Source organism: Sciurus vulgaris, assembly GCF_902686455.1.
Source record: "Sciurus vulgaris genome assembly, chromosome: 2".
NCBI lineage: Eukaryota > Metazoa > Chordata > Mammalia > Rodentia > Sciuridae > Sciurus > Sciurus vulgaris.
The window spans coordinates 39,680,600-39,693,657 of NC_136462.1; the positions used below are offsets into that span (position 1 = coordinate 39,680,600).

A 13,058-nucleotide genomic window follows, 5' to 3' on the forward strand; every position below is an offset into this window, starting at 1 on the left:
CCCCAGTACAAAAAAAAAAAAAGGGAGAGCGAGGACTGGTTGCCCACTGTAAGCTTTTCTAGGTTGGTATGTGTTTTCTCCATCATACTGCTTCCTTTTTCTCAAAGCCTAATGTGCTTATTCTTAAAGTTGATAATGAAGATTGAGTGTCTTAAGTGTTTCAGATTTTGGAATACTTTTTTTTGTGTGTGTGTGTGTGTGTGTGTGTATCTTGGGATTGGAACTCAAGTTTAAACACAAAATTAGAGCTGGAGTTGTGGCTCAGCAGTAGAGCCCCAGCCTCATACATGTGAGGTGCTAGGTTCAATTCTCAGCACCATATAAAAATAAGTAAATAAAAATAAAGTTTAAAAAACCCACAAAGTTAATTTGTTTCATATACATCTTATACACATAGCCTGAAAACAATTTTATACAATATTTTTAGTGCACCTGTATTTTGACTGTGCTCCAACACATGAGATCAAGCATAAAATTTTCTGTCATGCCAGTTCTACAAAGGTTTTGAATTTTAGAGCACTTTGGGTTTTTGGAGCATTTCGAGTTTTTGGTTTAGGGTTGTTAAACCTGTAGTATATTAGTTCAGCATAGCTTAGTATTTGAATGAATACAGATTCACAGGTTTTGAGGTTACTTGAATTTCAAACCAGACTCCCCCTGTGTACTCACCATGCTCTCAGCTCTGAGAGCATGAACAAGCAGGCTCTCAGCTTCAGTTTCCTCTGTAAAATGGTGATACTGTCTCACACATATGTATATATCAGAGATAAGTTTCTGGCACAGAACTGAGCATTTCTTAAACTCCAATTGTGATTTTCTTCTCTGACTCAATTATTCTGGTCCAATTTAATAGATGTAGTGGCATTATTATTGTTAAATTCTAAGTATGGATTGCTAAATTTTTGGAGCCCATTCCTGAATGACTTTCCCATTATACTTCTCTGTATTGGGGACATTTATATTTCACAATCATTAGAGCTTGGTACTTATAGTCAATAGGCAATATTGAGTATCAGTTGTGGGGAATTAGGATATCTAACCCACATCTGATAAACTGTCTCAAAAAAAAAAATCACACTTCCCAGGCAATTGTTACTTTTCAATATTAAAAAGGTAGTAATTCATGCTGCTTATGTTGCCAAATCTTTCAATTATGATGAACGTTCTCATGAATGTTCCTATCTGAAAAATAAAAATTGGCTTCTTTCTAAGGGTACTGCTAATATTTTATGCAAAAATAATATGCAGAAGATTTCATGTACTACATTTCATAATCAGTTTCTAAACAGGTATTTATTCTAATAATTTTTGTCTACTTCCTCTTTTATGAAGTTATTTAAACTAGGCCTTCATATATCATATTCAAACTGAACCAATTGAAGAATAAGCAATACTCAGTTGCAGTTATATTTATTTAAGATGTGTTTTATAAATAGGAAAAACATTACTTGGTTTCTTTTAGGAAATAAGATGAAACAATGTGATAAAAAATAGCTTAAATTTTACTTAGACAAAAGCTTCAAGAGAAGTTCCTACTTACTTAGGTTTAGTTATTTTATTACTAAGTAGTCAACTCTTAATTAGCTAAGAACAATGTTTCAGATCAGAGGTTAGTCAGCATTTCTCATGCAGTATTTTGCAAGATGGGCCAGGTACAGTAGTGCTACCGGTAGGGCATGCTTGTGATCCCAGCGTCTTGGGAGACTGAGACAGGATTGAAAATTCAAGGCCAGTCTCAGTACCTTGATGAAACCCTGTCTCAAAAAAGGGCTGGAGATGTAGCTCAGAGGTAAAGCACCCCAGGTTCAATCCCTAGTATCTCTCCCCCAGAATGTTACAGGTGGCCATTCATCATATAGTTACTGTTGGAAGCTTGCTCCAAGGTGTCCATTGGGGTATCTTTCCAAATCTCTCCCAACTACTACATTATATTCATACCAGAGAATTTTGTATTCCAGTAACAACCACAACAGCAGCGATGACTCAGTGCTAGGGCACTGTGGGTTTTCTGCTATTCTTGATCTGAACTAGGTGACTCCTTGAATTCTAGGCAAGATGAGATATTAGTATTTACCTCCATTCCCAGAACATGTAGGTCCATATTTAAATGGGTTGTGGTTGCTTGCTACATCCTCTAACTCAAGGATGAGGAATTTCTTTTCAGTGAAGAAAAAATTTTTCAGTCAAGCAAACTACTACAGCATATGACTTTTTCTTTATCTGGACTTTTTTTTCTTTTAATGTCAGTATTGGGAAAGGTATGGACAGCAGTGTGGTGGCAGTAACTCCCCTTTCACTTTTCTGTACTGTTCTCTTTCTGCCTATCTTCATTACTCTTTCCTTTGGTACTCTTTTCTTTCCCTCTGTGTGTGCATAGATGTATAGTGATAGAATAAAGTCTATTTTAGTCCGTTTTTTTGCTGCTGTGACCAGAAGACCTAACAGAACTTTTTTTTTTTTTTTTTTAAATACTGGGGATTGTACCCAGAAAGGCACTTAACCATTGAACCACTTCCCCAGCCCTTTTTTTGTATTTTATTTAGAGACAGGGTCCCACTAAGTTCCTTAGGGCCTCATTAAATTGCTGAGACTGGCCTTGAACTTGCAGTCCTCCTGCCTCAACTCCCTGAGTTGCTGGGGTTACAAGAGTGCACAACCATGCCCGGCAACAAGAACAGTTTTAGAAGAGGAAAAATTTATTTGGTGCCCTCTCCATAGTTCTGGGTCCGAGGTGAGGGAGAACAACGTTGTAGAAAGGCATAGTAGGATCCAGGTGCGGTGGCACATGCCTGTGATCCTAGCGGCTCAGGAGGCTGAAGCAGGAGGACTGCAAGTTCAAGACCAGCCTCAGCAATGTGGTGAGGCTCTAAGCAACTTAGACCCTCTGTCAGTGGTTAAGTGCCCCTGGGTTCAATCCCTGGTATCAAAAGAAAAAGAACGGCATGGTGGGAGAAAGCAGCTCTGGATGTAGCAATCAGGAAGCAGAGAGAGCTCCACTCACCTGGGACAAAATATAAACCCCAGAGGCATACCCCTAGTGACCTGTGTCCTCTAGCCACATCCTACCTGCCTACAGTTAATCCATATCAGTGGATCAATCCAGTGATACAATTTTAAGCCTCATAATCTCATCATTTCACCTCAGTTCTGGGGTTGTCTCACAAACTATTGAGATCTAGAATGCTAATTAAGCATTATTTTATGCATCTAACAAACATAAAAAGCAATTTAAATTATGTTAATTTTGTTCTCCAGGTGTGTTGGTTAGGTTGAGTCATATGAAATTGTCAGTATCATTTTGATCTACAGAAATAGATTTAATCTAATATTTCTCTAAGCAGCCTGCAACCCAAAAGTAGGATTTGGAGATTGAATGAATGGTCTGAATGGGAGAGTGAGATGTTTATGAGTATTTCAACCTTGGATAACTAGGTAGAACAAATGCCATCATGATGCCAATACCATTGGACAAAATGGAGAAAATTGAGACATGTAAGTTGTTTGATATTTTTTAAGGGGGAGGTTTTGGGAAGAGGGGAGCATGAATAACCACTTTTGTTTGGGAGTATAATAGGACACATCCAAGGAGAAATTGCTAGTGGACAAGTTGGACCTATGGATTTAAGTAGAGTTAGATAGGATTGTTCACTGATAGGAGGCACTTGAAAACATCAATATAAATGAGGTCACACTGTAAGTATGGAGTGAAAAGTTAAGTGCACATTTTAGGATATTTTGAATAGCTTGTGGTAAAAATTTATGTCAAATAATGTTTTTCTTCACAAATGTAAAATCTCAGTAGTTCCTTTTGTACTTTGCCATTATTTTACAAATTCCCATGAGTGGAGTTCCCCATGCAAACACAGATGCATGCAATATTCTTTTAGGTTTATTCTGTTGCTCCTAGAACTCTTAGGCTCTTAATGCATGAAAATCATATCAATTATGCATTGATTTATTCAGTGACCAGTTTTTAATGACATGAGTCAGATAATATTCATTTATAGAATACAGTTTTTCAAAAATTATATTGAATGTATAGTGTAAACTTCAAAGAATATACACATAAATGTGGTTCCTTTTTTGTGAATTCTTAATCACAGGAGTAAAAGTTTTAGTTGTGTGTATAATGTTTCATTTCTTTAAAAATTCTGAATCAAATGTGGCAAAAATGTTAGCATCTGTTAAATCTGGATATTACATATTTGGTTGTCATACTTTCTTCTACACCTCTGTGTACATTTGAAGTTTTCTATAATTAAACACTTAAATGTTTTAAATTAATAGAATAGGCAGTGTGACAGAGAACTTTATGCAGGTTGATGGGGAAGTTCTTTCTAGGGAGGAGACATATACTATGATCTGAATAACAGGAAGGAGTTATTCATGTAGAAAATGTGGGGAAGAGGATTCCAGGCAGAGAAAGAGCTATTGTTACAGTACTGAGGTAGGAGAAACCATATGTTCCAGAAAAAAAAAAAAAAACATTTTAGCCTGTTGGTTGGAAAACCAACAGCTATGCTGATAACTACCACAGCATAACTAGTCAGTGGTTCTGTAGGCTCTGAATACTTAAATTGAATGAAGTTCTATTTTTGGTCTAAGGTAATTCTTCCATAGTTTTTCCATGTAGGACTTATAGATTGATGGGATAATGTTATTAAAAAACAAAGTATTTCTCAGTGTCAAAACAGTTTGGATATCAGAGGCAACAAGCTCAGTGTGGTGGCTTGTGCCTGTGGTCCCAGCTACTTGGGAAGTTAAGCAGGATTTGCTTGAGCCCAGGAACACCAGGCCATCCTGTGCAAAATAATCAGACTATGTTAGGTTTGTATATATGAAGTATCCTCCAAAAGCTGTGTTACTGCAGGAATATACAGGGGTAAAATGATTAGATTTTAAGAGCTCCATTCAAACTAGTCCATCCTAGTTTGAATGGAGACTGGGTGGTAACTGTAGGCAGGGGGAGTGTGCCCTGAAAGGGTTCATCTTCCCTGGGAGCCCCATCCCACCTCTTCTCTCCTTTCTCTGCTTCCTGACCTGTCTTTCCTCCACTGGACCCTTGCCCCATGTTGTACTGCCTCATCTTGGGCCCAGAGCAATAGAATCAGCCCTATGTACAACTGAGACTTCTAAACTGTGAGCCCCAAATAAACTTTTCCTCCTCTAAGTTGCTCTTGTTGGATATTTTGGTTGCAGCAATGAAAAAGCTAACTAAAACAAATTCCCATCTAAAAAAAAAAAAAAAAAAAAAAGGCAATGGACTATTACACACTTATTAAATATAATTTCTTAGTGACAATAGAGAGGGGGAGAGAATCTTTTTTTCCCCCCCTAGATGAATGTCAGATGAGGTAGAAAGAATGATTGAATGACTGCCTAGCAGATCCCACTATAATCATTGATTAAGGCAAAGGTAATCAAAGAATGCCAAAATCTTTAGTTGAAAGGTTGTTGAAGAATAGCTATTATACAATCTCAAAGTATCACTGTATGGTTATTTACTAACTACAAAGGGAGAAGTTAAAGTGTATTTAATTTATCTAATGTAAAGTGTATTTAACTCTGATAGTGACCACCTTAACCAAGAGCTCATACTTGACATTATATTCCTCCCTGATGTGACCCAACAAAAAGTACTTAGTATCACCTAAATAGTGTCCCTACCCAACATGTTAAACTATTAGTCATGAGGAAATGGACAAATCGAGAATGTGGGATATCTTTTGAGACAATTGTCCTGGACTTTTAAAAACATTCAGTGTTATGAAAAACCAGGTTGGGGAATGTTCTTATGCTGAAGTATATAGAAATGAAGTGGCATTTTTTTCTGTGACTAACTTTCAAATGGTTCTCACACACAAAAAAGGAGTGTGTATAAATAAAGAAAGAAAGCAAATATGACAAGAAGTTAACAGTTGGGACTTCAGGAGCTTAAGGACTATGTGTATGTATATATGTGTTCAGCTTTTAGATTTTTTTTTTTAATTTTTTAATTTATATTTATTTATTTATTTAAGGTTCTGTGGATTGAACCCAGGGTCACTTAACCACTGAGCCACATCCCCAGCTCTTTATGTTTTATTTTGAGAGAGGATCCGCCTAGGACCTTAGGCCTTACTAAGTTGCCAAGGCTCATCTCAAACTTGCAATCCTCTTGCCTCAGCCTTCCCAGTCACTGGGTTTACAGACGACTGTACTACCATGCCCAGCAGTTTTTATAGTTTATAAATATTCAAAATTAAAAGTTGGGGGTAGTTCATGTACCAATTTTGAACTCAATGCAACTTTTTATTATTTTTGTCCACTGATTTAATTCTGCTATTTGAAGCCACTCTGATAAATCCAACTTCTTTATCATTTGGTGTTAGTGGCAAAGGTAGTGGTGATACTGGTTATTTTTACAGTATTGTTTATGGAATATGTACTATGCTCTATCAGAGATTGTGCACAAAACATCACATTATTTCAGTTAATCCTGTTAACTGTTGAGTTAGTAATCACTTAAAAATGAAAAGACATCTTTTTTTAAACGTTATCACTAGGGGCTGGAGTTGTGGCTCAGTGGTAGAGCACTTGCCTGGCATGTGTGAGGGCATGGGTTCGATCCTCAGCACCACATATAAATAAATAAAATTTTTTAAAAAAGTTATCACTAAAGCAACAAAAAATTTAAGAATGAAGATGTGAATCTGTGAAGCACGCTAGAATATTCATTAATGAAAAGTAACAAAGAAAAACTTTGACGAGCTAGACATGGTGGTGCATACTTGTAATCCCAGTGACTAGGGACACAGGAGGATCTCAAATTCAAAGCTAGCCTTTGCAATTTATTTATTTTATTTTATTTTTTTTTACCTGGGAAACATGTTTACAATATATTGTTAAGTGAAAAAAGCAGGTTACAAAACAGTATGCACAATATGAGCCCATTTTTATAAAAAATGTACATATTTAGCAAAGTAAAAGGACAAATGATATTTATCAAAATATTAACATTGGTTATTTCAACACAGTAGGATGATTGTGGATTCTGCTTAACCACCCTCTCCCTTTTTCCTTTCTGAATTTTCTATAATAAAGATTATTTTTTGAATGGGGGTAGGAGGCAAAGGAGTTACTGACCTCATAGATGCTACTCCCAAAGGTTTCTCCCAGCAAAGTGAACGTGCCTGTTCATCCTGTGTCTAGGAAAATGCTTCTACCTCAGACACCTGGGTGTCCCTCATATACGACGTCTACCCAAGCTTCCTTCTTGCACTGTCCAATAGCCATTTTGATATTACAATTAAAAAACCCCTCCTATTAATTATCACCAAAAAGAATAGATGAGAAAATACAAATCCTCACTTTAAAAAAGCAACGACCCAAGTACATACTACTAAATTATACAAAGTTACATTATCTAAGTTTAGTTTATTGCAAAGATCAGGGAGCACACTGCTTCTACTGCACGCTGCTCGCAGCACTCACTCTTCTCCATTTGTTCACTCATTCGTGCAAAAGGTCTGTACACACAATGATGTCCAATGTTTCTTGGTTTCCATGAGAAAACAGGAAACCTGATATTTCAATTAAAAAGGTAAAATGAAGACATTTATCATGATCTGTAAAATCCTCTTCTGGAAGAGGACACTGTAATACTTGAAGATACACTTTGAAAAAAAAAATCAAACACCAAACAAAAGGGGCACCATTTCAAGAGTGCTAGGACTACATTAAACTGAAATGAATTCCAACACTCGTAATAACATAAATCAAAAACAAATCTAGTGTTAAACAAAAGCTCCAGTAACTAAAACTACCTTAAAAGGCACAATGAACAGTGTAAACACTGTTAATGGGCACCAAGTTTAATAGGGCAGACAATATTTGCTTCTGCATTCACACTTAGTCAATTACATTTTTTAAAAAAATGGTGCTGCTTAAGCCATGAATGTTTACCCAAAAAAAAAAAAATTTTTTTTTAATAAATACAGCAAATGCTAAAAATCTAGGTTATCATGCAAGATATTACATACTAAGACAAACTCAAATTTATAATAAAGGCAACTTGCATTCAAAATGAACTCTACCCTTATATTTTATTAAAAGGGCAAACATCATGAATTAACCCAGCTGCTTACTTGAATTACAAAAATAATATGATTCAATATGAAAATAAGAAACTGTCTACAAATCTCTGACAGTAATAAATTGCAATATACAATGCATACAGGCGTCATACAGAGCAACAAACTCTTGTACAAAACAAAAATATTTTAATACCTTTAAAATCCAAATTTGTCTTTAAAATCATTCATGAAAAAGATTCTCATCTCAAGTCAGAATTAACACCTCAATTAGTCAAGCATCAGGAAGCTACATTACAGCTACTTAATATACAAAGAGACACCGCTTCACCAGTCATTTCCTCTGATGTCTCTGTTCCCGATTCGTACACGCTCGCTTCTCTCCACTCCCCATTCCATCATTTCTTCGGATCATGAAAACTGAATTTGTTGAACACCAGAAATCTGTTGATAGGACGTTGTGTAAACCATAACATTTTGTTGTTGACCATCTGCAGTTATTAAGCCAGCTGGTAACTGGTTAGTAAATGCCTCCTCTGTACGTTCTTCACTTAGTCCATCTGTAGCTGTGACTGCTCCACCAATTCCCTTCTCTCCTTTCATAGCTTCTCTGAATTTCTGAAGGTATAATTTCAGAGGTTCTACATAACTGTCGAACCTAAGGTAGACATGGCAAAGAGAATATCTTCTCCATTGATTGTCTTCCACTTCTCTTGATGGCATCTTTCACTTGCCTCTGATGTTATAAAGCTTATGAACTCACTCACACATTCCCGCACACATTCTTTGGCATCCTTTGCAATCTTTCCTGTTTGAGGTATAGCATTTTTCATTATCCTAGCCATGTTTGCAATTGGAAGATATATATCTTGTTCTCTGAAACTTTCTTTTGAACCATTTGTATCTTCATAATCATTCATGCTGTCCTCAGTATCATCGTGAGGCTGTATCACATAATGACTTCCTCCGATATAGTCTGCAGAAATCCCTAGTTGGGAAGCATCTGTTGTAGAACTGTCACCATCCATTTACTGTCATGAAATACTGTCAGAACGGTGTTGTGAGTGGTGCTCAAGAACACCTGTTTAAAATGGTGTCCAATCTTTGTCCAATTTCAACCTCCAATGCAGCCCTGGTTGGCTCCCGTCTCCAATCGGCTGTTTGGTTGGACAGAAAATGGCTGCGAAGGAACCAGTCCCAGCGCGGAGCTCCGCTTCCAGGACTCGGCCTCCCCTCCCTCCCAGCCTTTGCAATTTAGTAAGGCCCTAAGCAATATAATGTGGGACCCTGTCTCAAAATAAAAAAAAAAAAAAAAAAAGGACTGGGGATGTGGCTCAGTGGTTAATAAGCACCTCTGGGTTCAATCCCTGGAACCAAAAAAAAAAAAAAAAAAAAGGAAAAGGTTGTGATAGCTGGGTATGGTGGTGCACACCTGTAATTCCAAGGATTCAGGAAGCTGAGAGAGGAGAATTGTCAGTTTAAGGCCAGCCTCAGCAATTTAGTGAGACTCTGTCTCAAAATAAAAAATAAAACAGACTGGGAATATAACTCAGTGGTAAAGCATCCCTGGGTTAGATCCCCAGTACCAAAAAAGAAAATCTGTGATAAAGTCACTAGGCATGTATAATTTTCTGGCTTTGAACTTGTTATACATAAAACCTACCATGGAGAAGCAATCTAGTGTGGTGGTTATGAGTTCATTTCCTAAAGCCAGAATGTCTATGTTGAGATACAAGTCCCACCATTTATAAGTTGCTACTGCTTGAGATTTTTATCCTGGGAACTTATATTGGTTTCCTATTGCTGCTATAACCAATACCTGCGTATTTGATAGCTTGAAACACACAACCATATTTATTATCTTATCGTTCTTTACGTCAGAAGCCCAAAATGGATGTCACTGGACTAAAATTAAGGTGTCAGTGGACTTGTATTCCTGCTTGGATCCTCTGGAGAAGAATGTTTCCTTGCTTTTTCCAGTTTCTAGAGGCTACCTACATTTCTTGACTTAGGACACCCATCTTAAAAACTAGTGATGTTGTATCTCTCTGTGCCTTTCTTCCGTGTAACATCTCCCTCTAACACTTTGTGTTTCTCATCTACTTTTTAGAAACACTTGTGATTATATTGGGCCTACCCAGATAATCTAGAGTAATCTCCCTATTTTAAGGGCAGCTTTAAATTAGGCTAATTGGCAACCTTAATTCCATCTGCAACCTCAATTCTCCTTTTCAATGTAACGTAACATATTCTCAGGCTCCAGGGATTAAGGCATGAACATCTCTGGGGAACTTCCCCCCCCTTCCCTGGCCTGCACATCCCTGCTTAAATTCTAAAGTTGTATGAGTCATCTGGGACCAGAAGATGACTCACAGTCTTTGCCAAAATTGAGACTGTGAGCAGGACCAATAATTGGGTTTGAACTAAAAGGAACTACTAAATACATATATATTGACCTTTTCTTACTAACATAAAATACACTTGGTAAATGCAGCATTGAAGAGTAAATTAGAAGGCAACTGAGTTTTACTTATATTGTGATAGGAAAATGATTAAAATAGTAGAGCAACTTCTATTTCTGTTTTGTGCCTTTTTTTTCCCCCCCATTTACCAGGGATCGAACCCAGAGGACTTAAACACTGAGCTACATCCCTAGCTCTTTTTCTTATTTAATTACAACATTAGAGAAACTAAATTTAATTTAGTTTAATTTTAATTTTTATATGTCTATTACAGAGTTTTACTACCATTGGATGCTACGTTGATATGGAGAAGATTGAGGAACAATTTTCTAATCTGCATATTATTAAACGTTCCTCAGAACCTAAGGAACCCACTTATCTGCTTGACATAGACACATCAAAGACTGTAGAAGCAGAAAAAGGGAGCTTGGTTGCTGTTTTATGTTCTAATGGATCAATAAGGATATATGATAAAGAAACATTGAACATACTACGAGAATTTAATGGATATCCTGGACTTCTTAATGGAGTCAAATTTGCCAATTCATGTGACAATGTATATTCAGCAAGTACTGAGGGCACTGTAAAATGTTGGGACGCTCGATTAGCCAGTGAAAAACCTGTTCAACTGTTCAAGGGTTACACTTCCAACGTCTTCATCAGTTTTGATATCAGTTGTAATGATCATGTCATTTGTGCTGGTACAGAAAAAATGGACGATGATGCATTGTTGGTATTTTGGGATGCAAGAGTTAATTCTCAGGTTTCGTCTACTACTAGAGACCCACTTGGTGCATATTCAGAGACACACAGTGATGATATCACTCAAGTACGTTTCCATCCCAGTAATCCCAACATGGTCGTCTCCGGTTCAACTGATGGCTTGGTAAATGTATTTGATATTAATGTTGATAATGAAGAAGATGCACTAGTTACAACCTGTAACTCAGTGTCATCAGTAAGCTATATTGGTTGGTGTGGGAAGGACTATAAACAGATTTACTGCATGACACATGATGAAGGATTTTCTTGGTGGGATCTTAATCATTTGGACACTGATGAACCGATTACACGTTTGAACATCCAGGATGTCAGAGAAATAATTAACGTGAAAGAAGGTAATTTGGACTATTTGATTGGTGGCCTCTATCATGAAAAGATGGACAAACTGTTTGTTATTGGAGGAACAAACACAGGAAGGATTCACCTGATGAACTGCACCACGTCGGGACTGACCCATGTGACGACCCTTCAAGGAGGGCATGCTGCCACAGTTCGTTCTTTCTATTGGAACACACAGGATGATTCTCTGCTGACAGGTGGAGAAGATGCACAGTTGTTACTTTGGAAACCTGGAGCAGTAGAGAAGATGTTTACGAAGAAAGACAGCATGAAAATAGCATCTTCTGTGCACCAGCGAGTACGCATTCACAGTAATGATTCTTACAGGAGAAAGAAAAAGCCGTGATGTTACATTGGGAGTTTACTTGACAGGTTTTATAGTTTCGAGTAATTGTTTCTGTCTATACCTGTAATAGGCATGTTTAAACTTGTATGTAACAACAGATGAGTTAGCAAACAATCCTGGACAAATGTTGAGAATGGTTTAATTCAAGAGATCTGTTTGTATTCTTAAATATTTTTAAAGCCTCCAGTTGAATATGAATATCAATGAGTTGAAAGTAAAATTACATGCCTCATTTTAAAGACCCATCTGTTGAGTTAGTAAATGTTGGGTATGAAGAAATAGCTCGAATAAGGACTTTTTAGAAGTAGATAGCTGATGAATCTTAATAAAACAGGTGATTTGAGCTGGTTTTTTGTTGTTTTGTTTGTTTTGTACCAGGGATTGAACCTGAGGTGCTTAACCACTGAGCCACATCCCAACCCTTTTTTAAATATTTTTTTGAAATGGTCTTGCTAAATAGCTCAGGGCCTCAGCCTCCTGAGCTGCTGGGATTACAGGCACGTGCCACACCTGGCTGATTGTTTTTTAAGGTCAGTTTTTTACATTATAAATTATCTTCATTGTTTATAAAACCAAAGTCAGATTATTTTCTTCAATTGAGGAGATTCTACTTGCTTAATGTACTTAATATATTACCATGGAATATTTAAATGTAAGAATTCTAATGAATGTAAATAGAATTATTATTTTTTTTTTTTAGAAATAAAACAGGGGTTTGAGGTGTAGTTCAGTGATAAAGCATATTTGGCTTGCATGAGGCCCTGGGTTCAATCCCTAGCACAATAAATAAATAAACAAATAAATAGCAATGAATCATAGGCATTTACCTGAAAAGAGAAGAATATATTTAGTAAATATTTATATTGTTTACTTTTAGTTAAATAGTTATTGAAGTTATCTTGTGAAATTTATTTTGAGACAAAATATAAAAATAAAAATATCCATAATAAGACTTTATTTCAAAATATCCTTTCAATAATATTTGTGGCAAAATTTTCTTTTACAGTGTTTCAGCTTTAATTTTAACTTTATTTTTTAAATATTTTCTTAGCTGTT

General features: G+C 36.5%; 2 protein-coding genes across 7 annotated transcripts in view; one reads left to right on the plus strand and one right to left on the minus strand.

Moving 5' to 3' along the window:
- LOC306653321 (sphingosine-1-phosphate phosphatase 1) overlaps window positions 1-12,690 on the plus strand; it is a 116,384-nt gene extending 103,694 nt beyond the window's left edge. For all 6 annotated transcript variants that reach the window (XM_079126289.1, XM_079126292.1, XM_079126293.1 and 3 more), the window contains one exon: window positions 10,809-12,690. In XM_079126289.1, coding sequence (XP_078982415.1) covers window positions 10,809-12,002 — 1,194 coding nt within the window. In that variant the 3' untranslated portion in view covers window positions 12,003-12,690. The remainder of the gene's footprint in view (window positions 1-10,808) is intronic.
- LOC306654039 (nuclear transcription factor Y subunit beta-like) lies at window positions 8,240-9,305 on the minus strand. Its single transcript, XM_079127251.1, is given in 2 exon segments — window positions 8,240-8,731; window positions 8,734-9,305. Coding segments are annotated over 2 exon segments (615 nt in total). The 5' UTR covers window positions 9,101-9,305; the 3' UTR covers window positions 8,240-8,483.
- Window positions 12,691-13,058: the final 368 nt, after the last annotated feature.